At 38.7% G+C, this 22,713-nt stretch overlaps 4 protein-coding genes across 5 annotated transcripts; 2 read left to right on the top strand and 2 right to left on the bottom strand.

Annotated features, from left to right (window-relative positions):
* Positions 1–575: 575 nt before the first annotated feature.
* On the bottom strand, positions 576–9,920 carry LOC127804263 (probable mitochondrial-processing peptidase subunit beta, mitochondrial). The gene is made up of 9 exons (XM_052341089.1): positions 9,184–9,920; positions 8,712–8,876; positions 8,402–8,539; positions 8,142–8,293; positions 7,924–8,032; positions 6,881–6,979; positions 5,195–5,260; positions 993–1,100; positions 576–864 (listed from the first exon to the last, which is right to left on the bottom strand). The coding sequence occupies exons 1-9, from the start codon at positions 9,844–9,846 to the stop codon at positions 778–780; spliced, it is 1,587 nt and encodes a 528-aa protein (XP_052197049.1). The 5' UTR covers positions 9,847–9,920; the 3' UTR covers positions 576–777.
* A 978-nt stretch (positions 9,921–10,898) lies between these two features.
* LOC127803146 (40S ribosomal protein S19-3-like) lies at positions 10,899–13,297 on the top strand. The gene is made up of 4 exons (XM_052339187.1): positions 10,899–11,063; positions 12,261–12,351; positions 12,545–12,728; positions 12,961–13,297. Exons 1-4 carry the CDS (start codon positions 10,980–10,982, stop codon positions 13,031–13,033), a joined length of 432 nt encoding a protein of 143 aa, XP_052195147.1. The 5' UTR covers positions 10,899–10,979; the 3' UTR covers positions 13,034–13,297.
* Positions 13,298–13,720: 423 nt separating this feature from the next.
* On the bottom strand, positions 13,721–16,513 carry LOC127803145 (microtubule-destabilizing protein 60-like). The gene is made up of 7 exons (XM_052339186.1): positions 15,552–16,513; positions 15,424–15,472; positions 15,224–15,307; positions 14,612–14,731; positions 14,365–14,523; positions 14,191–14,285; positions 13,721–14,105 (listed from the first exon to the last, which is right to left on the bottom strand). The coding sequence occupies exons 1-7, from the start codon at positions 16,433–16,435 to the stop codon at positions 13,979–13,981; spliced, it is 1,518 nt and encodes a 505-aa protein (XP_052195146.1). The 5' UTR covers positions 16,436–16,513; the 3' UTR covers positions 13,721–13,978.
* A 2,276-nt stretch (positions 16,514–18,789) lies between these two features.
* On the top strand, positions 18,790–21,793 carry LOC127804279 (UDP-glucose 6-dehydrogenase 3). 2 transcript variants are annotated; one of them, XM_052341116.1, is made up of 2 exons: positions 18,790–18,956; positions 20,099–21,793. In XM_052341116.1, exon 2 carries the CDS (start codon positions 20,121–20,123, stop codon positions 21,561–21,563), a length of 1,443 nt encoding a protein of 480 aa, XP_052197076.1. In that variant the 5' UTR covers positions 18,790–18,956; positions 20,099–20,120; the 3' UTR covers positions 21,564–21,793. The 2 variants fall into 2 exon arrangements, with proteins under 2 accessions (XP_052197076.1, XP_052197077.1); XM_052341117.1 differs by lacking the exon at positions 18,790–18,956 and adding an exon at positions 19,005–19,418.
* Positions 21,794–22,713: the final 920 nt, after the last annotated feature.

The raw sequence follows: 22,713 nt of genomic DNA, 5'->3' as shown, positions 1-22,713 counted from the left end.
ATCATCCATCATAATAAAGTTGAAATAACACTTACAAAAATATAAAAAGAAAGAGTCGCAATTAAGATAGATAATTTAGACGTACAAGAAAAAGACCGACTAATAATGCACTTGTAAAGCGAATAAAACTTGAGAAAATTCATAGCAAAAGGGAAGAAAACTTCGGGAAGTCTCTAATCAAATCATTGCCATATGACAATTGCATTAGAGAATAAGATGACAAAGAAAAATGGGTAGAGGTTTGTAACACTTCATTGTTTTGTTGATCAGAGATTTGAGGCATAAAATTCTCACCACATCATATCTCATCATCAACTCGGTTGGGAGTGTACTGAAATGAAAGCCATTCGCCGCCATTGCATGCAGGCTCCAAAGATCTTCCACAGTTAAACATCCCCCCCCACACACGCACACACATTGAACAACAAACCAGACTCGACAGGATAATAAAAAGGTTAGTAATGGTTTTCCCATGACGATCATCCAAATACTGAAACTCCCTTCTTTTTATACCAGTAAACAACCCTGGATATTAATTTAGGGGGAAAGATAATATTTGCACTTTTCCGTGTGAATATCACTGAATACAACACTATTATTATTGATTGCAGGGAAATGTTACATGAACAAAAATCTGGGAACACAAAAATTAGATAATGATAAGCCACCCCTGGCTCAACAAAGTCATTTGCTTGTGTGAATGGAGATAATGTTTCTGAGGCCACATGGAGAAAGTGAGGAAATAACAAAAGAAGAAGATACCACAATGGAAAAGACCTAATAACGGAGCCAGTAGGTCCTGCGCCTGAACCAGTTGTAGTCGGGTAACCCCTGGATAGGGCCCACGGCAGAGATCGCAACATCCTGTAAACCAAAGACAGGCCGAACAAGGTTAGAACCAATACTGATCGTTGAACAGTCGGGAAACTTCCCCTTAGCATTCTCCACAGCTTGTAAATTAGCAATTACCAACGGGATGCATTAACCCTTACCCTGTCAAATATAAAACGGTTTGCAACACGTTTGACTGTGCTGGCATCTACAGCATCAATCCTGGCAAACAATTCTGCAAATGGAATTCTTCTTCCATATGTAAGTAGCTGCAAAGCAGAAAGGATCAACAAGGGTAAGAACTTACCAACAAAAGCTTAAAAAGTTCTCTAATATATCATAACACTTTAACTGTTAGACAGCCGGAGTCCACAATTTAGAAACTCAAGTCAAATCATCCTTGTTTGAAGCCTTACTCTTAATTAGACAAGCAAAAAAATTATCTGATTCCAGACAAGAAAGTTGCATGATTGACATTTGTCATGACCCAAGGAATAATAGAAGGGTATTATTGTAATAGAATTGTAATGGATTGTTAGGATATTTTTACAAGTTCTTAGAAGCACATGGGTGCTATTAGGAGGTTATTAGAAATTAGTTAACTAGCTACTATGCCTATATAAAGGCCCCATTGTAAGAGGAGAAAATATGCTTGAATTGATTAAATGAATTTCTAATTCTCTCTCTACAATTTCTCTCTCATTTTCTCTCTATTTCTCTCCCCCACTTCTCTCTACATTTTGTCCCCATTTCTATCCATTTCTTCTTTCTAGCATTCTATTCTTGATTCTATTCATTAGTTCCTTCCGATTGTCATTCCAATTCTAGGCTAAACCCTAGGTTCATGACAAATTGGTATCATAGTGACCGTTCCTCGACGGTTCTCTCTGTTAAGTGATTCCAGTGAATACAAGGACTCCAACGAGTTTTCTTGGTTACGGTGTGATAGGAAAGTGCAAGCATCCGAAAGGAATCAAGACAGATTCAAGAATTCAGGTGAATTCCAACCAGTGGTCGATGATTGGGTGGGAACTCCCTTGGTAATATTGAAATCACTTTGATCATGAGTTGATAGCGAGAAGGAAGGCATGATCGAAGCAAAGCCTCGAGTGATTTTCAACGAGCCAAATTAGCATCAATCAAACGAGGAGACCATTTTAGTCATTCTGATCTGACTTTGTCCATACAATGAAGCAAAGCTAAGCGAATTCAACTTCCCATGAGTCCGACGGAGGAGTGGCTCTCGACTTGAGAATTCCGAAAGTGTATTCGAGTCTTGAAGACGAAGCCGACCATTGATGCTTAGCCACGAATTTAAGTGAGTCTTGCTCGAAATGGAAGGGAACGCAACTTCAACGAATTTGGAAGCCAAGTCGTAAGCTACTGCAACCATTGAATTCTCAATTCCGCATAATTTCGTTGGTTGCATTACAGTCGCTCAAGGAAGGTGAGTAGCCCGGACGATCCCAGAGGCGATTCCTAGAGATCTGGCACAATTCCAATATTCTGGTGCATTTGGTGTTCAAGACAGAGAAACAACCGGGAGATTTTTGGTTGAATCTCGGAATCGATTACGATGACTCTGTGTTGGATCGGTCAAGCAAAGATTCAAGGTGATTTCTGAGAATTCAAAGAACTCGTTGGTAGCTGCGACGGACACCAATCCACGGTAGGTGTCGACGCTGACTGCGATGCAGTGGGTTGCACGCTGGAGTGTCTCGATACAGTGGGTGTTGCGATTTGGACTCGGGAGTGGGTGTAGCGATTGAACTGACAGTGAATTTTGATGATTTTGGAATCAAAAGCGATTGCAAATTGTGCTGGGAGCCCTGAACGGTGATTGGGCAATAGCTGTTCTTTGGTTGTGATTTTGATTTGAGTGTAAGGCAGAGAAATTAGTTTCCATAGTTAAGGTCTAGGTTGAGAAGGATTGAAGGCGAGTTGGCCTGGCTGGTCCGACAGTGTTTTCGGCAACTCCGGTGAATTGATTTAGCAGCGAATTCTAGAGTCCAGTGAGTCAATGGAACTGGAAGTTCCGACTACTCACTAATCACTTTCCTAAGGTTACGGAGATTGAGCTTGGGCTGAAAACTGAGGCCAAATGTGGAAGGAAAAGCAAATTCGAGCCAGTCGATTCTAGTGGTGAAGCTGACAGTCAGTGTTCGAATTTCTACAGGCGTAATAGGAGGTGATTCCAATCGAATTCTAGGTTGCTAGTAAGGTAAACAAAGGGTAGTTTCGACTTTGAATTCTGGTTAACTTTGTTTGAATGAGAGAGGCAAAGAAGGGCAGTATGTATATAGCTCCTTGGTCTTCAAAGTATGCTGATTGTGAAAAATCAGTTAAGGGAAGCAGGGCACACATGAAACAAATGGGGTCTCAATTGCAGCCGAATGATGTTGCATTTTCAATGATTAATTTTCATGCAAGAGAGTAGCCTCAATTGCAACAGACCAGTGCTGCATTTTCAGTGGGGTATCCAACTCGTGAAGCTAGGGGAGGCAGTGCATACATGGGGCAGATGAGCCTTCAATTGCAGCAGAAGAAAGCTTCCTTTTCAGTTGGAATGGAGCCTCAATGGCAGCCAAAGAAGGCTGCATTTTCAGTTGGCAACAACAAGGAACAGAAGAGGGGGATCAACCAAGTTGACAAGGAAACAAGAAGTGTAATACATGAACAGTGCAAGGAATTCGGTCGAATGTTCTATGAGAAGCTACAGGAGTTTGCAATGATACTGATTAAGAAGTATCATTACAATTTTCCAGCGGAATACTTTGATAATTATCACGGAATTTTTAACAAAGAGGAATTCCTAAAAATGGAATAGCAGCAATAGGAGAAGCTGAAAGAAATAGCAAACAAGGAAGCAAGGAGCATTGATCATTTTATGGAAGAGTTGGAGCATGAATCAGAAATGAAGGAAAGGCGGAACCAGGAGCGTGGTGAACACCACAATGAAAATTCTGCCCCATCCACCCGAAATGATGAGCTGCCAAATGATTTTAAACCAGATGGGAAGCCTGGATCAGTTGATAATGGAGATCTGCAAGCTACCAAGCATAATGTTGGAAATTTGTCTCCTCAGGTGGATGAAAATTCAGTTATTAAACAAGCGATAAATCATGTTGGGACTAAAGAACCATTGACTAGAATTGAAGAAAACTTGTCAAGGGTAACTAATGATTCTGAAGAAGCAAAGAGAGGTTATAAAGACATCAGTTTAGGCCAAATTTTGCAAGAGAAAGAAGCTAAAAATTGTGTTGAGAATCAGTCTACAAATCAGATTAATGATGAGAACTGCTATGAAGATGGCCTACTTGTAGCTGAAATATCTTTCAATGTTGTGAAGGTGTGTAGAACTGATCCTAAAATGTGCCACAATGTTGCTGTAAATTTTGAGGTTGAGGAGCAACAACAATTGAAGGCTGAAGGACTGCAAGTTTCAGCTGTTCCTTGTAACCAGAAGCAGCTAAATTCAATGAAGGCACTAGATGAGGATATATTGACTAGATTTGGCATCATATTGGATCCTCAATCTATGGGTACAAGCTATCTTAATTTGGTAGCTATCACCAACCCACGGGAAATGGTATGCCGCTCCTTGGAGGAAGATATAGCTTTGATTGCACTGATTATCATTTTTGTTTCAGCTGAAGAGTATCCAAGAACAAAGAAGAAGCGGCCTAGAAAGGGAATGATAAAAGAAAGAACAACCAAGCTAGAGAGAGTTGGTATTGGTTGAAGAGCAATGGCTAAATTGTTGTAAGTTCTTAGGGACAAGAACTCTTTCAAGGATAGGGGAATTGTCATGACCCAAGGAATAAAAAAAGGATTATTGTAATAGGATTGTAATGGGTTGTTAGGATATTTTTACAAATTGTTAAAAGCACATGGGTGCTATTAGGAGGTTGTTAGAAATTAGTTACCTAGCTACTATGCCTGTATAAAGGCCCCATTGTAAGAGGAGAAGATATGCTTGAATTGATTAAATGAATTTCTAATTCTCTCTCTACAATTCTCTACAATCTCTCTATTTCTCTCCCCCATTTCTCTCTACATTCTGTCCCCATTTCTGTCCATTTCTTCTTTCTAGCATTCTGTTCTTGATTCTATTCATCAGCTCCTTCCAATTGTCATTCCAATCCTAGGCTAAACCCTAGGTTCATGACAACATTCTTTAGATTTTCATTTTTTTTTTTGGGTACATGTCCATATTAAGGGGTGTGGGAAGGTTCAAACCCACAACCTCATGCTTGTATGAGGTGCTGGTAACACCTGAGCCACTCTTGAGGACATTCTTTAGCTTTTCTTAGCCACCTACTTTTTAACTACTCCAAATGAACAATGCATAACAATGTCTTACCTGGCGCCCAATATCTTCAGCAACAGGACTGGTTCCATCAATATGAAGCAGCAGAGAAGATTTCAGCTGCAGCAAAACAGAACTGTGAGTGAGTGAATGATGCCTCAGTAAAATTGATTTCCAAACTAATGAACTTAAAAATGCTATGTGGATGATGCCTCGATAAACCATGAGAAAGAAACTACAAGGCGAATTAAAAGTGAAAATAATACCAAGGGATCATCAGGGTCATAGATAATTCTTGACACAAATTCATCAACCCAACCTTAACAGAAAAAATTTGAGGTGCTCTATTTCATGACCATCCTAAAATAATTTAGGAATAAACAAATAGCAAATAATTCCTGTACATAGTGTGCATTACAGAACAAAAACATTTAATGCTAAAGAGATAACTCCCAATTGAATCATAGTTAAAAATGAGTACAGTCTGGAACTTAAAGAATAGAGGTCCTAATCCCAAGGTGATCATGACAAATGAGATAATTGCTTTTTGATCTGTAAATAGCAGAAAAGCTTGAAAATTCATATTGTCCCAGGAGTAATAAATGACTCAGAAGTTTAAGACAGAAGTCGCCGTACCTCAATTCAAGGTAGGTCATACACCCATGCGTTTATGAGGCATTCAGCACAAATCCAGTTAAACTTCAATCTATAATTTCTTTGAATTAATGCTATATAAGTGTAATAAAACACAGTTTTAGTTTATGGAACTCTCTTATATCATACTTCAGAAAGTAAATATGTAGGTAGAACATTTTATGTAGCAATTAATCAGAAAAAATCAATGAGGGTAGAGGAAATAAAAATGATACATTAGGCTGATGTGACAAAATAATTAATTAAAAATAATTAAATATTATTAAAGAGCCATATGCAAAGTTTATACATCCCAAACTTTTAATTATCATTAATAACATATTGAAAGTTCAATATGTTATTAAAATATAGTAGTCATCTCATTTCCAAAGAGGGAGACTCTCAAATCTAATTGTTGATAGGTCAGGTCAGTTTGTACTAAAGAGCATTTCATAGTTAAAATGACAAGTGGCAACTCATTGGGGTACAAATCATCAACCACAAAGCAAAACAAATCTTTCCCTACCAGAATAAGTGAAGTTGAAGGAATAGATATAAACCAAAACAATTGAGAATGCACACAAGTTAATTAAGTGAAGTTTGACCTCAAGAGAACAGGTAGCAATATATTCAGCTATCTATCAGCTTAGAAAAATAAGTAGGATGATTTTCAGGGCCCATCAATCATTTTGTTGCCTAGAACAGATAAGTGATAAAATTCTGGAGAATTGACAGCAAAGTGCAACAGATTTTCATCTTCCACATCCACAATGAATTTGATGATCAGGCTAAACATTCTTAATCCACAACACCACACCTCATCATGAAAAGAAACAAGGAGCAAAAGCTAAAAAGAAAGTAATTACTGTTAACTAGAAAGAGCATCAATCACATATGGTATTTAGCTTTATCGTGCAAAGACTTCTTATTTTTTTAATATATATTATCTCCAAAACTAAACATTTTGAGCATATATGGAAAGCATATCAATCAACAAATTAGATTTCTAGTAATCTCTGCTGTCTAGTTTCTGAATGTGGACGTATATACACACAAATATGCACCAAAGAAACTATATCAATGGTAAGCACAAGAACTTGCAGCTACCTGGTTACGAGCACGAGTAACATCAGCTTCAGAAACTCGATAACATAACTTGCTCGTCTCGTACATAATTGCATAAGCCAAATCATCCAAGCAGTCCGGCTATGAATAAATTGTTCAAACAAAATTGGATTGCTGGAGTTATTAAGGGATAAATTGCAGATAACATGAGACACATAATTGGAAAGACAGAAAGATGTAGAAGGTAACAGGCCAAAATCATTTCAAATATAACTTAATTATCTAAGAAGATAAAAAATCAGCAAAATTGGAACAAGAATAGTGAACTATAGATTGAAGTGATCACCTCAGTTTTTAAAAATTAAGTACTTATAAAAAAAGGAAGTATTGCTCTGTTTATTTCCATTACAGAATTGCCTGTGGTTTGTTCACAAATTCACTTTCAGCAGTTCATCTGGGGGGCAACATTGTTGTTGTATCATACATGTAAGATTTAAGAACCTATATAAAAATTGGTATTGCTACCATTGAAGATAAGATGCTTGAAATTCGATTAACATGGTTTGACTAGTGAGAAAAAACTCAACAAACACACCTAAGAGAAGAGATAAAATGGAAAAACTACTCCTAGGCATGGCATGAAGATATAATGGTGTTACAGAACATATGGACATAGATAGTTAATATTAACAAGCTAGGCTCCACTTAATGAGATAAGGCTTGGTGGCATTCCATGTGTACATAGTCATTGCTCCACTATAAAAATCCTTTCAGGCAAAAGGCCTCTACTTGTTAAAGGTATTCAAAGATGCAACCATAGGACACCTACAGCATGTCAAGGGTAGAAGAAGTGCTTTCAAACTAAATACATCATGGTGCTAAATTGAGCTTCAGTCCCGCCAAAATGCTAATGAGATGGACATTACTATGAGAAGGGAGATATACACACTATCAACTCATTAAAAAAATTGGAGTCATAGCAATAAGATAAAAAACAAAAAAACACATAAATAACCTTACAGCAAACTACATAAAAGCAACACTACCAAAACTAGCAAAATTATAGTTACAGAAGACAGTCTCACCTTAGCAATGGCATAAACACCAAAAAGACCGGTGTCTTTATAGTTGGTGTTGAATGCCATCATGCTTTCGGCAATCTCATTGATTCCTACCCTTTGGGCAAGCTCCGAACTGTTTACAATATGTTAAATACTAGTCAATATACCTAGGTACAAGTAATAAAATTTGCAATTACTCAACACAATAAATAAAACGCCATGGATGATGTCCAACAGCTCACCCCATGTGCTTTCCTCCACCTGCATTCTTATTCCAAGATCCCAACATAGACTGCATAACCATCAAAGCAATAGAATCTGGATCTGTCCAAGGAGCCCCACTGAAAGCAACTGCAAATTGTGCCAGGGGCATATCGTCGTCGATTATCCTGACCTGATTTACACACACATAACATTAACAAGTTTGCTAAAGGGACATTAAGAGGAGAATGTCAGCATGAAACAGATCCTGAAGTATTCTATTCCTATGAGAAAAGCACACCTCAGAGCCTGTAAAGATGGCTGGTTCTTTAGCAACTAAGTCAGCAGTTGTGATTGGATCTGTTGACAATTTTGTAAACAATTTCTTTACTTGCTCAACAATGTCCTCGTGTTTCACAGCCCCAGAAGCAGCAATTACCTGCAATAGTAAGCCCGAGTGCACCAATGCTTAAGACTTCAACAGGTCAACCGTCAACAGCATCGAATAATGTAAAAATGAACTTATTGAAAAGCTAATCTGTAAACCAAACGAGCAGATTAAGAAATCTATATTTAGAGGTAAATGAACATTGGGCAATGGCACCACCCACCATTCTAGGTGCAGTGTAGTGTGTCGATATATATTGCTGAAGATTTTCTTTGGTGATCGTCTTGATATTTTGAACAGGTCCAAGAATGGTTCTGCCAAGAGGAGTATATTGGAAAGCTGTTGCATGTAAATGGTCAAAAATAACTTCCTCGGTTTGCCCTTCAACCTAGAATTCAGAAATACAGGCATCATAATTAGTAAAAATACAAATAACTATCCACAGAGCAATTTGACTTAATAAAGAGCAAAGATCAATCATCTGTCAGAACGTGAGACCACTGGAGAACGCACAGACAAATTATTCCATCTATTGGAAGAGGAAGACAGATGCAAGTCGAAGAAGCTAAATCACAAGGGGAGCCCTAACAACACTGCTTTGAACGTGAACGTGAAGCATAACATATCACGCTCTCCATTAATGCCGAAAACAAAACACGAAATTTGAAGCAAGAGAGATTTATCAATGCGTTTACCTCCTCCATCTCTCTCAAAATCACATCACGCTCACGATTAATCCGGTTCTCGTCGAATTTGGAATTCTGCAGGATATCGGACAATATATCCAAGGCTTTGGGCACGTCCTTGTCCATGACTTTGGCATAGTAAGTAGTCTGTTCCCTGGAAGTGTAGGCATTGAGATGCCCACCCATATTCTCAATCTCCTCTTCCAGTTGCCTCGCCGTCCGCTTCTCGGTTCCCTTGAAAATCATGTGCTCCAGAAAATGAGCAGTGCCGTTGGTTTCCTCGCTCTCGAAACGACTCCCGGCGTCGATCCAGACGCCGACGGTAGCCGTGCTGGCCGCGAGGTTAGACTCGGTGGCGATGCGGAGCCCGTTTGGAAGCGTGGTGACGCGGGTGAGAGGGGCGGCGAGGATTGGAGTGTGGTCAGCTAGGGTTGGATGGGGAGAGTTATGGACGAGGAAACGTGGGTCCGGATTGCCGAGCTTCTTGATCTTTTCCTTGACGGCCTCGGCGAGGCGGTCGTAGATCATGGCGTCAGATGGAAGAGGGGAGGGCGGCGGAGCGGTGGCGGTGGCCGCCACGGCGGAGGAGGTTGAAAACGGCCGGAGGGCATGGGACTGGGAAAGCCTGTGGAACCGGCTGGATGCTCGGGTAATGAGGTGCCGGATCGCCATGGCTTTTGCTATCTCTAGGGTTTGTTGATCTGAGAGAGAGAGAGAGGTCTGTTCTAATTGAAGTAGGGGAAGGGCTGGGGGTACCGCTGCTGTGTGCTACCGTCTACGGGAGAGTTGGAAAAGAGCAGACGGCGTCGTATAAGCATTTTGGGTCCAGTGCTATGAGAACGACGTCGTATTTATGCTTGATCGGGTCCAACACAAACTAGCGAAACAACTGGGAATGTGAATAAGCAAGCATTAATAAAACCGGCAGCTAAATAATAATAAGATAATGTATTTTAGTTTTGGGTTAAATTAAATATTATAATTTTATTAAATTGTTTCTTCTATTTTACATTGATAAAAAATTGAAATTATGTAGAAAATTTTTAAAATCTGAATTTAAAATTTAATTTAGGCATTTGTCACTTGAAAGGTTATTTGAATTGGGAGGACATAACGCCATTAATATAATTAAAATATTTTTAGATGAGTGTTAATGAGATATTTATTATAAGGACTAAGTAGTATTGGGATTAAAAATATGGTAATTTATTTTATATTTTTTAAATTATAATATATTAGGTTGAATTATAAAATATAATAATTTATTTGACACTATAATAATATAAAAAGTAATATCAACAAAAAAAAAAAACAATGAAAAGCAATATTAATTTTGGTATTATCATAAAATTAAAAAAAATGCTATAATTTAGTTAATATTTAGTTCTTAAAAAAATAATTTGAAAGGCCAAAAAAATAAAAAAAAATGGTGGTATTTAATTATACTATCACATTGAATATATTTTTTATTTAAATATTATCTAAAATTAATAAACTAAATCAATTACTGTTTAATAAATTTTGATTTAATTTTTTTTATTTTTTACTTATACGTATTAACGTCACAGTCACACCTCTACTCTATACTTATACTTAGGAATGCACTATGTATTTTGTCTAAAATATTTTTAAGTAAAATGGATTTAATGTTCAATAAAAGAATAACCCAAGTTTAATACCCGGTAGGGTTTCCGGGTCAAACCGGGTGTTCATTCCACGCATAAAAGGGGAAAACCCTAGGAAGTAAATTGCGTCCTGTGCGACTGCGTGGTGCTCTGAGACTTGGATTCCATTCGCTGCATGCAATGGCGACTGCGAGAACTGTGAAGGACGTCTCACCTCACGAGTTCGTGAAGGCCTACGCCGCTCATCTCAAGAGATCAGGCAAGGTATGCCATCGCCCAGTTTCTTTCTCCGATTGGTTTCCCTGAATGTAGAATGAAATTTCACACAAATTAGGTTTAGGCTTTTCCTGGATTCTTTTAATGAAATTGTATATCGTTTAAATCTAAGATTCTACGAGGGCCCAGTCTTAAAGCTACTTATAGTTGCGTCGAATCTTCAATGAAACCTAACGCGTAGAAATCCCGCTTAGGTTTTTGCTTCCTGTCTTCACGACCGAATTGTGGACACGACCGAATTGTGTTGGTATTCCACGAGTTAGTGTGGGATCTTGTTGCTATTTGGTTCACTAGATCTTAGTTGTGAAGCAAATTTGGCTGTATAAACGAGCTGCTATAGCGTTCGCATCCGATGCTAAAGTCATTTGCTTGTTATGTTCCTTTGAGGCAGTCATGATTTCCCTTTGTTAATGCTGGTAGTTTATCAACTATCATCTGTCTGTTCTTGCGTTTAATCGGAGGTCTGGCTAAAAATCCGATTTTTCTGAAGAGAGTGCAAATGTTTTGCTCAACAAGAAGAATGGGAATGATGCAAGGGAATGCCTAATATATTTTTGTGTCCGTCTAAGTTTTTTATTAGTATTGTGTGCAGTGGCAACAATTATATAATTTCTTGTCAGTGCAGGTGGTGATTGATATATGTTGAACACTTAAACTGGAATGTGCATAATCATAACACTGATAAGTGACAAGTGTTAACACTGTATGCGCCAGTTTTATATAATTTCAGATCAAGAATCCTTGATTTCTAAACTTTTCTTTTATTTTCTGGTATAAATTTTGATTTCCTGAAATTGATCAGATCCTTTGTCCGGTCTACAAGAAGGGGAACAAATCACAAAATGCTAATATGTATATACGTGGCATATATGTTTTCATCTCTTCATATATGGCTCATTCACATATTTTGTTACCTGTTTCTGTGGTGCATAGTAATATTAATGATTGTATGCAGTGTCCATATCTCTACCAATGTAAATGTTTTTCTTATGATAGATAGACACTTAGCCTACCTAGTTGAAGATAAAAGACTCTATTACTGGGAATATTATGTACATGTGTAAATAGTTGGATACTTTTTCTGGGAATAATTAGGCTGTTAGCTGGATGTTGATGATTATTATTATAGATTCTTTTTTTAGTAAGTATCACAACATCCTAATTTTATTCTATGATTTTGAGCAGATAGAGCTACCTCACTGGACTGACATTGTGAAGACTGGTGTGTTAAAGGAGCTTGCTCCCTATGACCCAGATTGGTATTATATTAGAGCTGGTAAGCTTTCTGTACCTGGGTGTGTGCACACGCCTGTTTTTTCTGGTTGTGGAGGGAGAGGAGATGGAGTTGCATGACTGATCATAAGCTTGTTCACAAGCATGTTTTCATTGCCTGCATGATTTGAAATATGGTACTTTATTTGAAATTGTTGTGCTTAGATGATTTATATTTTGCAATTTTTACTTTGTAGCTTCTATGGCAAGAAAAATATACTTGAGGCAGGGTCTTGGTGTTGGTGCCTTTAGGAGGATTTATGGTGGGAGTAAGAGGAATGGAAGTCGGCCACCTCATTTCTGCAAGAGCAGTGGGGCTGTTGCACGTCACATCCTTCAAGAGTTGCAGAAGATGAACATCATTGATATTGACCCAAAGGGGTAAGTTAGAGATGTATACCTGATTTACTTTTATGTTGTAATTTTGCACTACACTAAATATTCCCTACACACGACATTATCTTTAATTTGATATAGATGGTAACAAGTTAATGATGTTTTCCTCAAATCCTATGGCCTCCCCTATCTTAGTTAGGGTTAGGGATCCTTGATTTTTTGTAGCATACTTACTGTTGTTGGGATACTTACCAAGAACGTTTTGGTTGTGCACCAGTGGGAGACGGATTACGTCCAGTGGCCAACGAGATCTTGACCAAGTTGCAGGGCGTATTGTGGTTGCTCCTTGATTGATAAGTCAGTGACCTTTGCTACATATCAGATTTTGATAATCACTAGGTTTTTATTTATTTTGTTTTTAAAGAGATGTTGCTGCATACTATTTTCTTCCAGAACAATTTTTTGTGTCCCTCTGCCCGTGAACATGTTTCAATTCTATTTTTTTGGCCAATGATGTTCTGAGTTATTGCTACGCTGTCATGTGAGATTTCTGTTACTTGGAAGTTGTCCGCAAACATCGTTATTAATTATTAGCAAATTTTTTATTTGTGCTAGCTTTTAAGTCTCACATGCACGTATGAAATGTTTGAAAATCACAAATCAGTAGTCGAGGATCTGTTAATTGCTTCCGGTACAACATGCAAAGCCTTAATTATTGCTTCACATGCCTGAATTATGACTCCCAGAATATAATGTTGTTTTTTTTGGCTAATTAATTTGAAAGCAGCAATTAAGTTGCTTGTGTGATTAAGGGAGCTAATCAAGTTAATATTTTGTGTAATATTAGTTATGCCAAATTGTTATGTGTGCTATAGACAAATAATATCCTCAGTTGGGAGATGGTACTAACATAATCTTTTTCCAACAGATAACATCTTAGTCCCGTTATGCGAGGGTTGTATTTTACCATAATGTACCACTAACACCAAATTTTTCTTAAATCTTTTTCAACTTCTCTTGTTTAAGATTTCAACCTCTTAAACTACTTGTCTATTAATATTTTTAGATGCTTTGGTATGTTAATAATAAAGTAATTCTTTAAAGTGTTGCTCAATATCAACCAAACTAGAAGAGAAACTCTACTCTTCTTTTTCCCCTCCTTGCTATCCAAGCAAGAAACAAAGGGTGTTTCATTCACAAGAGAAAACTAGGTGACAGCTTCTTGCCTTATCAGGCCATTCAGGAGCCCCAAAAAATGTGTGTGTATATATATATATAGGAAAAGAATCCTCTTTTTAATTGCTTTCTTCTCCATTTTCATTGCTGCTGTATGCATCACCCAAAGATCTGCAACTCTTGATCTTCTTGTGATGGGGCATTTGGAACTTTGGCTCTCTTGGTACTGTGGGATTTTTCTGTGACCTGCAACCAAAAACCCAATACATATAGAGAAGTTGCAGCAGCAGCAAATTGATGTATAAATAAATAGAATCTTGAAAGTTGTCACCTTCTAGGGATGAAAGGCCTGTCAAAATAGGGCATTGGTTGAGCTCTTGGAACCAGCTCCTTTCTCAGCCTCTTGATCTCCTCTTCTTCCTCCAACTACAAGGCCAAATCAAAATCAAAATCAAAATCTGTTCATTAACTCCACAAGGGTTTTTTATATCACATACACACAAACCTTCTGCTGCCTATCCCTTTCCTCCCTGTACTGTTCGACAAGGCACATCTTCCCCGCTACCTGTTGCTCGAACTCGGCTCGCTCCACGGCTCTGACATCGCTGTTCAGAACCACATCGATGGGCCTGGTGCTTTCTTTAACAGGAGGCTTTACCAGGCACTGTGATACCAGAAAGACTACACCTCATCAATTCAAGTGAACTTGAAAGGGCTTGGCCATGTATATGAGACTTGTTTTATTTTCCTACCTCTGGCTCATCAGTTGTCCATGGCAGACCTTGAGCAATTGGGATCCGCTGCTTCTCCTCCTCTGTCATTATTTGCTGCACTTTCTTGATGAATTCTTCCTCCTTGTACCTTCCCCTTTGCTATAGCCAAAAAATAAGGTCAAGACCAATCACTAGTGGAAGCATTATACAGTTCCCTCAGAACTTAGTTTCTTTCTTCAGGCTCATTTAGTTTGACTAGGACTAGGATGGATGGGGGGATAAGCCAGAGTGCATGGGAGCAACAAGCTAAATAGCTTTTCACGAGAACGTGACTTGAGCGACTCTTTAACATATAAAATTTTACCCACGACTCCCAGTAAAGTTTTTAAAAAAACTGAATATGATGCGTATAAAAGAAAAGGTTTTGGCATCGTTTAGCCAAGTATTAAGTTCACTAGGAACCCGTAAAATGGAAGTGGTGATTGCAAATTTTTGGCGTGTTTAATTCCTACTTTTTTGCAATCCTCAAAGTGAAGAGAATGCAGAAACCCAAAACATTTTAATCCTGTAAAATATATATATGGATTTACATGTTACCAAATGCCAAAGTTTCTTCACTAGATATTAACATGTTATGGACAAAATACGCACCTCTGTCTGAAGCTTGAAGGGTTTTTGGCTCGTTGCTTTCAGCTGCCTCTTCTTCCAACTATTTTCACCAAATGATTCAGAACCCTGAATTGAGGACAAAGAAGATAAAAAAAATATGAGCGCTGAACCCATCATTTCTGTTAAAAAAAAAAAAAAAAAAAATTGGATCTTCGGGAAAAAAATAAATATAAAAAGCTTACTTTTCGTCTGCTTCTGTGACGACCACCAGAAGTTCTTGAAATAGTAAAACTGGGAAAACAATTCGAAGCAAACCAGTTACAATGTAAATTCAAGGAATCTGTAAACCAACGAAAGTATGATCACCAACCTTCCATGGCTGCTCTCTGATGAAGATGATGAAGCAGTCAAATCCAAACCCAAACTCTCCGATGTCAGGAAAATGTCCGACGGACAGAATGAAGACGAAGACACCTGTGTTTCCGGCGCCGGATGTTGCAGTCCCGGCAATGGGTATTTCATCCCCTTCTCTTCATCGCATTCATTCTTATGATCCGTCTGGTCCGGTTCCTTCGAGTTTGGAATTGTGAGAATCTTCTCGAATGCCTTCACCAAATGCATCACTCTTCCAGTCCCGGATTCCGGCACACTTCGCCTCGCTTCTTCCAGGAATCTTTCCCTCCTCCTCTTGATCATCGAAATACCCATTTCACCTTGTCGATCAATCTCATCTGGGTTGCCGGCATTTTCTCCGTTCATCTTATCAACTCCCCCTGGTTTGATTCCGTACCCACTTGGAATTTCGAAGGCGTCGACTCCATTGTCAGCTCCCTGGCAATTCTTCAACTTCTCTGAATCGCGTTGGCCACCTATGCTTCCCCGATTCTTGAAGAATTCTTCATGAGAAGCTCTCAGAATCTCGTAAGCGACACACATACACTTCTGCGAATTTGAACCGACTTTGTCTTTGCACTTGCATTCGGCAGTCGACTGGTTTTGTTTATCTTTCTTCAAATTCCTCTTCGCCACCACGAACTTCCTTTCGCGAATCCGGTTCCTTGGCGATGGTGAAGCGGTCGGGTTTCGATCTTTGGATGCCGATTTCTGGATCTTCGAAGCAGATTTGATCGCTGGCGATTTCGGGGATTTCAAACTAGGACTTTTGACGTTAGGATTGTAATTCTGATCAGATGGAATCTTTGATCGGTTTTTCACAGGTGTCACCGCTCCGGCGCTCTTGCCGCTCAAATCCATCGTAAGTCGCCGGGAAATCAGGGTAAGTTTACAGAGAGCAGAGCGAGTGAGGGGATTCTATCGATCTTTGCTAGTCAATTGCTCTTCGAAACATTCAAGAGAGGCGGATAAGACGGTGTGGGAAAAACGAACGTTGAAGATGGCTCTTGTAACGGCTAGTTTTTTGTGGGCTTATTTTCAGGGCGTTGGATTGTTAATTTACATTTCCGTTTCATTTTCCACCATTGGATATAGTTATTGATTAGGAAACTTCGTTGGGGCCAACTTCTGTATTTCTTTCAACTCTTGTGAAAGTTATTTGCTTATTTCCCAAACATCATGGATATTCTTACACAAATATTTTCTTAAATTTTTTTATTTCAAGCAAACATTAATAACACATGATAGCAACTAAAATGGGGAAAATATTGCCCCCAAGCATAGACCAATTGGCAAAGGAAGAATATGTTGGGATATTACTCTTTGGACCCCTAGATTCCGTGTTCGAGCTCTGATCAAGATATAATTCAGCAGAAAGAAGCGATCCTGAAAAATAAAAAATGCTTGTCGCCCTCACGTTTGGGATTGTGCTAAGGGTTGAAACTTGTTTGTTGGATTTCCTGATTTACCTCTCCTACTAAAATCGCCTAACAACGGGGCGCTCGTGATGGTACATTAGCCAAAAAATATATATATATTAATAACCCATTGAGAGTACCATAGACTATTCATTGCATGTGTTCAGAGGTTTAAAACATCGTGAAGATGTGAGTTTGATTTTGCTTTCGGGTGGGGATGCACAATTGATTCGGTTTGTGGCCAATTTGTTGGTTTACCTAGGGCTATGAAGTAGACGAATCATGAGTTTTTGAAAGAGTGAAATAAATCTAGATTGAACACTAATTGTGATTGAGAAATTTTGAAGTTTTTTATGTTAAAAGAAAAGTGAAATGAGAAAAATAAAACCTATAAACCGAAACAAGAAAACATATAAACTAAAAATTATAATGTAACTCTTCTTTCGTCAAATTTGAGACAATAAAAACATTGGTATATTATTTAATATAGAATCATCTCAATTTATTACTTTTTAAAATTTTGTTCGAAATTGTTTGTAATTCTTCATTTTGTTATAAAAATTAAAAAAAAATAACAGTCTAGTGGGCATATAGCCAAAAGTCCTGCACAGGCCTGCCAGTCACGGTAGTGGGCCAGAACCTGAAAGAAGAAAAGCCCAATTTAACCAGGCCGAAGTCTCAATGGATGTGATGGGCCGGACATACCCAAATGCTTCAATTTCATTCCTAATGCCCAATTTCCCTTCTGCCTTTGAGCGCGCATATATTAACGAGACATCGCTCATCATTGCGCCTATCTCGTTGATTTCTGTTTCAGTCTTCTAAGGCTTTTTCCACATGCTCTTATTGAAGTCATGAGTGTCAGCGAGAGAGAGGACTAATGGCTTGGATCTTACTCAACCCTCCTTTCTGAGCCCTCAAGCAAACCCATCCTTAGTTTTGAAGCTTTGCCTCTCTTACTCAACGCAAATTGACTTAATAAAACTAGCAAGGTTACTTGTACACTCTTTTTTGATGCTCCGTTTGATTCTTAACACTAAAATAGCTACAAGGACACTGCATACAAAATATTTTTAGAAGGCAAATTAACTTATTCTTATTAACAAATAGAATAAAAAAATAAAATATATATTTTAATCCATAAAATTGTGTGTTTTTTTATTTATACACTTAAATTTTTTATTATTTCAAAAACACCATTAAACATGTAATTTTGAGTCAATTATACATCTCCACAAATTTGTTGAGAATAATAAATTTAGGAGATGTAATTGAAAAAATAAAAATTTTAGAGATGCAATTAACTAAAATTGTATAATTTAATGGTGTATTTCAAATAATAAAAAGATTAAATATTTAAATAAAAAAACATAAAAATATAAAAATTAGAATATATATTTGGTAAACAAAAAAAAGAAAAAAAAATTGAACGACTGAGTTGGTCAAGAAGCATAAACAATTGAAGTCTAAAGTTTGGCATGAAAGTTTGAAGTCATCGTGGCCCACAGCCCACACCCCGCCGTTCAGTAATCCAGTGGACCGGGCCGGCCGGCCGGTTCATAGCCTTGGGCTGCGCCTAGTTACTAATTTAATATTCAATGAACCGGCCGATCCGGTCCGCGACGGTGGGCAGTAACCGGGAAAGAGCGAGATCGTGGGCGACAGTGGAGCGTGGAGAATGTGGAAACGCGTACACATACGTATGGCTGAGGGTATAGATTTCGTAATTCCCAATTCACCCTTCAACTACGGCTGCCCAGAATCCAAATTGCCCGTTGAAGGTGGCGTTAGGCAGTCCACGTTCTGGATATTTTTGTCTTTCCGGAAGACCTCGAGGGTAGATCGACCATCCTAAACGGGTATAAAAGGGGGTGCCTGCTCTCTTCATTTTCATATACTCGGTCTTGATTATTGGCTTATAAGCAGATCTTGCCGCCTCGCGTCGGTCTCCGTGGATTTGAAAGGTAACTTTCCATCTCAATTTCGAGCTTCCTTCTTGACTTCGAGTCCACGAATTCTGTGCGTGTATCCAAACGTCGATGGATATGTGGAAATGTGCATGTTTATGTTTGTTTTGATTCGTATCCGCGCACGAAATAGTTGCATATATGTGTTATGCACTTGGTCAACTTGTATGAAATCTGCCAATCTGGTTGATTTAGTCTTCTGTGCATTTGGCTTATCGTTTTTTTCTTGATGCCGTTTGCTACTTGTGATTTGAGGTAGTGTTTCGATTCAGGAACTGCGGATCTTTTACATGTTTGATGATTTGCTTGTTCTGCTTCCTGGATCTGTTGACATGCGTGCAATTCAATGCTTGATCTGTAAATCTGGAGCGTTAATCGGGATTTTAGCTCAATTAGAGTGTTTTAGCGTTCATCAGTCGTCACAGAACTGTGAATTCAGATGTTCTACCTTCAGATCTGGTCGGAAAATTATTGCATCTGCTACTTCAGTTTCACTTATATGTATTTCAATACTAGATTCTCTCTTCATCTGAAATTAGTACCTGAAAGGCATGATCACTAGCAGTTCTATTTTTCTGTTGTGGAACTAATACCATAAGTACTGACTTGTCAGAACCCGTCCAACAATCTGAATTTTCTTTATTTCCTGGAGTCTGTGAATTTATTTATATTGAGGTTTATGAATAAATACATTCGTCTCCCTCTCTAATTCATTTTTAAATTTGTATTAAATCTATCCAGCATGACCAGGCAAAGTGTTCCTTGTACAGGAGTGTTGATATAGTGTATTTGCTTTGAAAAAACACGCTTCCAGTCCAGTGTTTTCTGTTGCAACTTGTTTTTTCCCACAGTGAACCATTGGAGATGATAGGATGTTTTATTGGATAACTATCAGATCCCTTTTCTTGTTTTATTTTTTATGTGAAGGAAATACAAGAAGGTGATTTCATAACAGATGATGGACAGAATTGTCTTGACTAATGAATTAATCTTTTTATCCCACACACGAGTTGAGGAATATTCCAGTTATTCTTTGTATTTATTTCTAGGTTTCTCCAAAATTTATGGGGTCCAAATTATGTGCGTGTTTTGCTTGCACTTTTTTGCCTCTTCTCATCTATCTAGTTTTCTTTATCCAGGTCGTAGACAGAGAAGGTGAAAATGGTGAAAATTTGCTGCATTGGAGCCGGGTATGTTGGTGGCCCTACCATGGCCGTGATTGCCCTCAAGTGTCCATCTATTGAAGTGGCCGTGGTTGATATTTCTGTACCTCGTATCGCAGCCTGGAACAGTGACCAACTCCCCATCTATGAGCCCGGTCTTGAAGATGTGGTGAAGCAGTGTCGAGGCAAGAACCTGTTCTTCAGCACCGATGTGGAGAAACATGTGCGTGAAGCTGATATTGTCTTTGTCTCTGTGAATACTCCAACCAAAACTAGGGGCCTTGGAGCTGGCAAAGCTGCAGATCTGACATATTGGGAGAGTGCAGCACGCATGATTGCTGATGTATCGAAATCTGATAAGATAGTAGTTGAGAAGTCAACAGTCCCTGTCAAAACAGCTGAGGCAATAGAGAAAATTTTGACCCACAACAGCAAGGGAATTAACTTCCAAATTCTCTCAAATCCGGAGTTCCTCGCTGAGGGTACTGCAATCCAAGATCTTTTTAAACCTGACCGGGTCCTCATTGGAGGCAGGGACACTCCAGAAGGCCAGAAGGCAATAAAAGCATTAAAAGATGTATATTCTCATTGGGTCCCTGAAGAGCGGATCATTTGCACCAATCTATGGTCTGCAGAGCTCTCTAAGCTCGCCGCTAATGCTTTCTTGGCCCAGAGAATATCATCTGTTAATGCCATGTCAGCACTCTGTGAGGCCACCGGAGCAGATGTGACGCAGGTTTCGTATGCTGTGGGCAAGGATTCTAGGATCGGGCCCAAGTTCCTGAATGCTAGTGTTGGTTTTGGTGGCTCTTGCTTCCAAAAGGATATCTTGAACCTGGTTTACATTTGTGAGTGCAATGGCCTTCCGGAAGTGGCAGAATATTGGAAGCAAGTGATCAAAATTAATGATTATCAGAAAAGCCGCTTTGTGAACCGGGTTGTTGCCTCCATGTTCAACACCGTTGCAAACAAGAAGATTGCTGTACTGGGATTTGCCTTCAAGAAGGATACAGGTGACACCCGAGAGACCCCTGCAATCGATGTATGCAAGGGACTGCTGGGAGACAAGGCCCGGCTTAGAATATATGACCCTCAGGTCACCGAGGACCAAATCCAGAGGGACCTTACCATGAACAAGTTTGACTGGGACCATCCTCTTCACCTGCAGCCAATGAGTCCCACCACCGTGAAGCAAGTCTCTGTAGTCTGGGACGCCTATGAGGCAACAAAGGATGCTCATGGTGTTTGCATTCTCACAGAGTGGGATGAGTTCAAGACTCTTGATTACCAGAGGATATTTGACAACATGCAGAAACCGGCTTTCGTTTTTGATGGAAGGAACATCGTGAATGCGGATAAGCTGAGGCAGATTGGTTTCATTGTATACTCCATTGGGAAGCCTCTGGACGCTTGGCTCAAGGACATGCCAGCTGTGGCATAAAAAGGATACTGTGGCCGAGTTGGATTGCATGGAATCAAAAAATAAGTAGTTACGAGGCAGCAATTCTGATTCTTTTCTTTTTTTTTTTCTTTTTTTTCCTCCCGAACTTTCACTCAGTTCCTCTGATTCTTCTTGCTCTTACCAAAAAGCAAGAGGGCCCACCGTTTTGCTGTGACTTCCTGTTTGTTGCCTGTTATGTAATAGAACTTGAGTTGCACTTCATTATGTTCCGTTTGCTGTAAAATGGTGTCCTTATTTAGAAACTCCGTTCCGTGTCTCATTTTGTTTGTGAGAAGAGAATCAATCATCGATCATATATGTGTACTTAAAAACAACAGAGAGGACCGACGACTACGTTTAGGATGGAATTTGCTCTAGGTGAGAGAGAAAGAGCAACTACCTGCTTCTTCGTTCAAGCTGTGCCAATGAAGAAATCAAGTACAAAACAAAACTAGCTAGTAATATAATTTGACCAAGTACCATTCCGTTAATGAACCAATATCAAAACATCATGCAAGGCTTTGCCAGCTTGATCACTGCTTTAGAACGAAAGCTGTTTTCCCGACGACAAGGAGCCAAGCTGGCGGGACCTATGTATGTACGGTGTAACGCCGACATAGAAGTCAAAATCCAGAATTCCAGATCTCCTCCACTTCAGAAGGGAAGGGAACAGAACAAAGGCCTTCAACTCCTATTATGACTCCTGATAATAATATAATTAAAATACAAATATAACTAACTAGGAGTCAAACATGTATGTCATTTGTGACCCAACATCTTCACCTTGGAATTGGCATCACTAGTCAACCGGCGATCTTAACAAAGAAAGAGAGCATTTTGACATCCACCTCTTGAGATTGAATCTACATCAACGGTCAGTTTAACGCACTCTGCTTTGTAATTTATAATAAATCCGCTATTCTTTTCTTAATTAACTATGCAACTCTATGTGTGTGTGTATATATATATATATATGAAGTGATAATTGAAACGAAATAAATTTAGAAGAATCTAAGAATTATATGTATATGTTAGATCGAAATAACAAATGGAATGGTGTTTGACAGTTTAACTTTCATTGTTAGATAAAATTTACAAAATTTAAAATAGAATTTTCAAAACTTGTGATCCATAATCATAATTTTTTTTT

This window comes from Diospyros lotus, chromosome 6 (genome assembly GCF_014633365.1).
Source record: "Diospyros lotus cultivar Yz01 chromosome 6, ASM1463336v1, whole genome shotgun sequence".
In the NCBI taxonomy this organism is placed as follows: domain Eukaryota; kingdom Viridiplantae; phylum Streptophyta; class Magnoliopsida; order Ericales; family Ebenaceae; genus Diospyros; species Diospyros lotus.
This window is presented reverse-complemented; position numbering and strand designations above follow the sequence as displayed.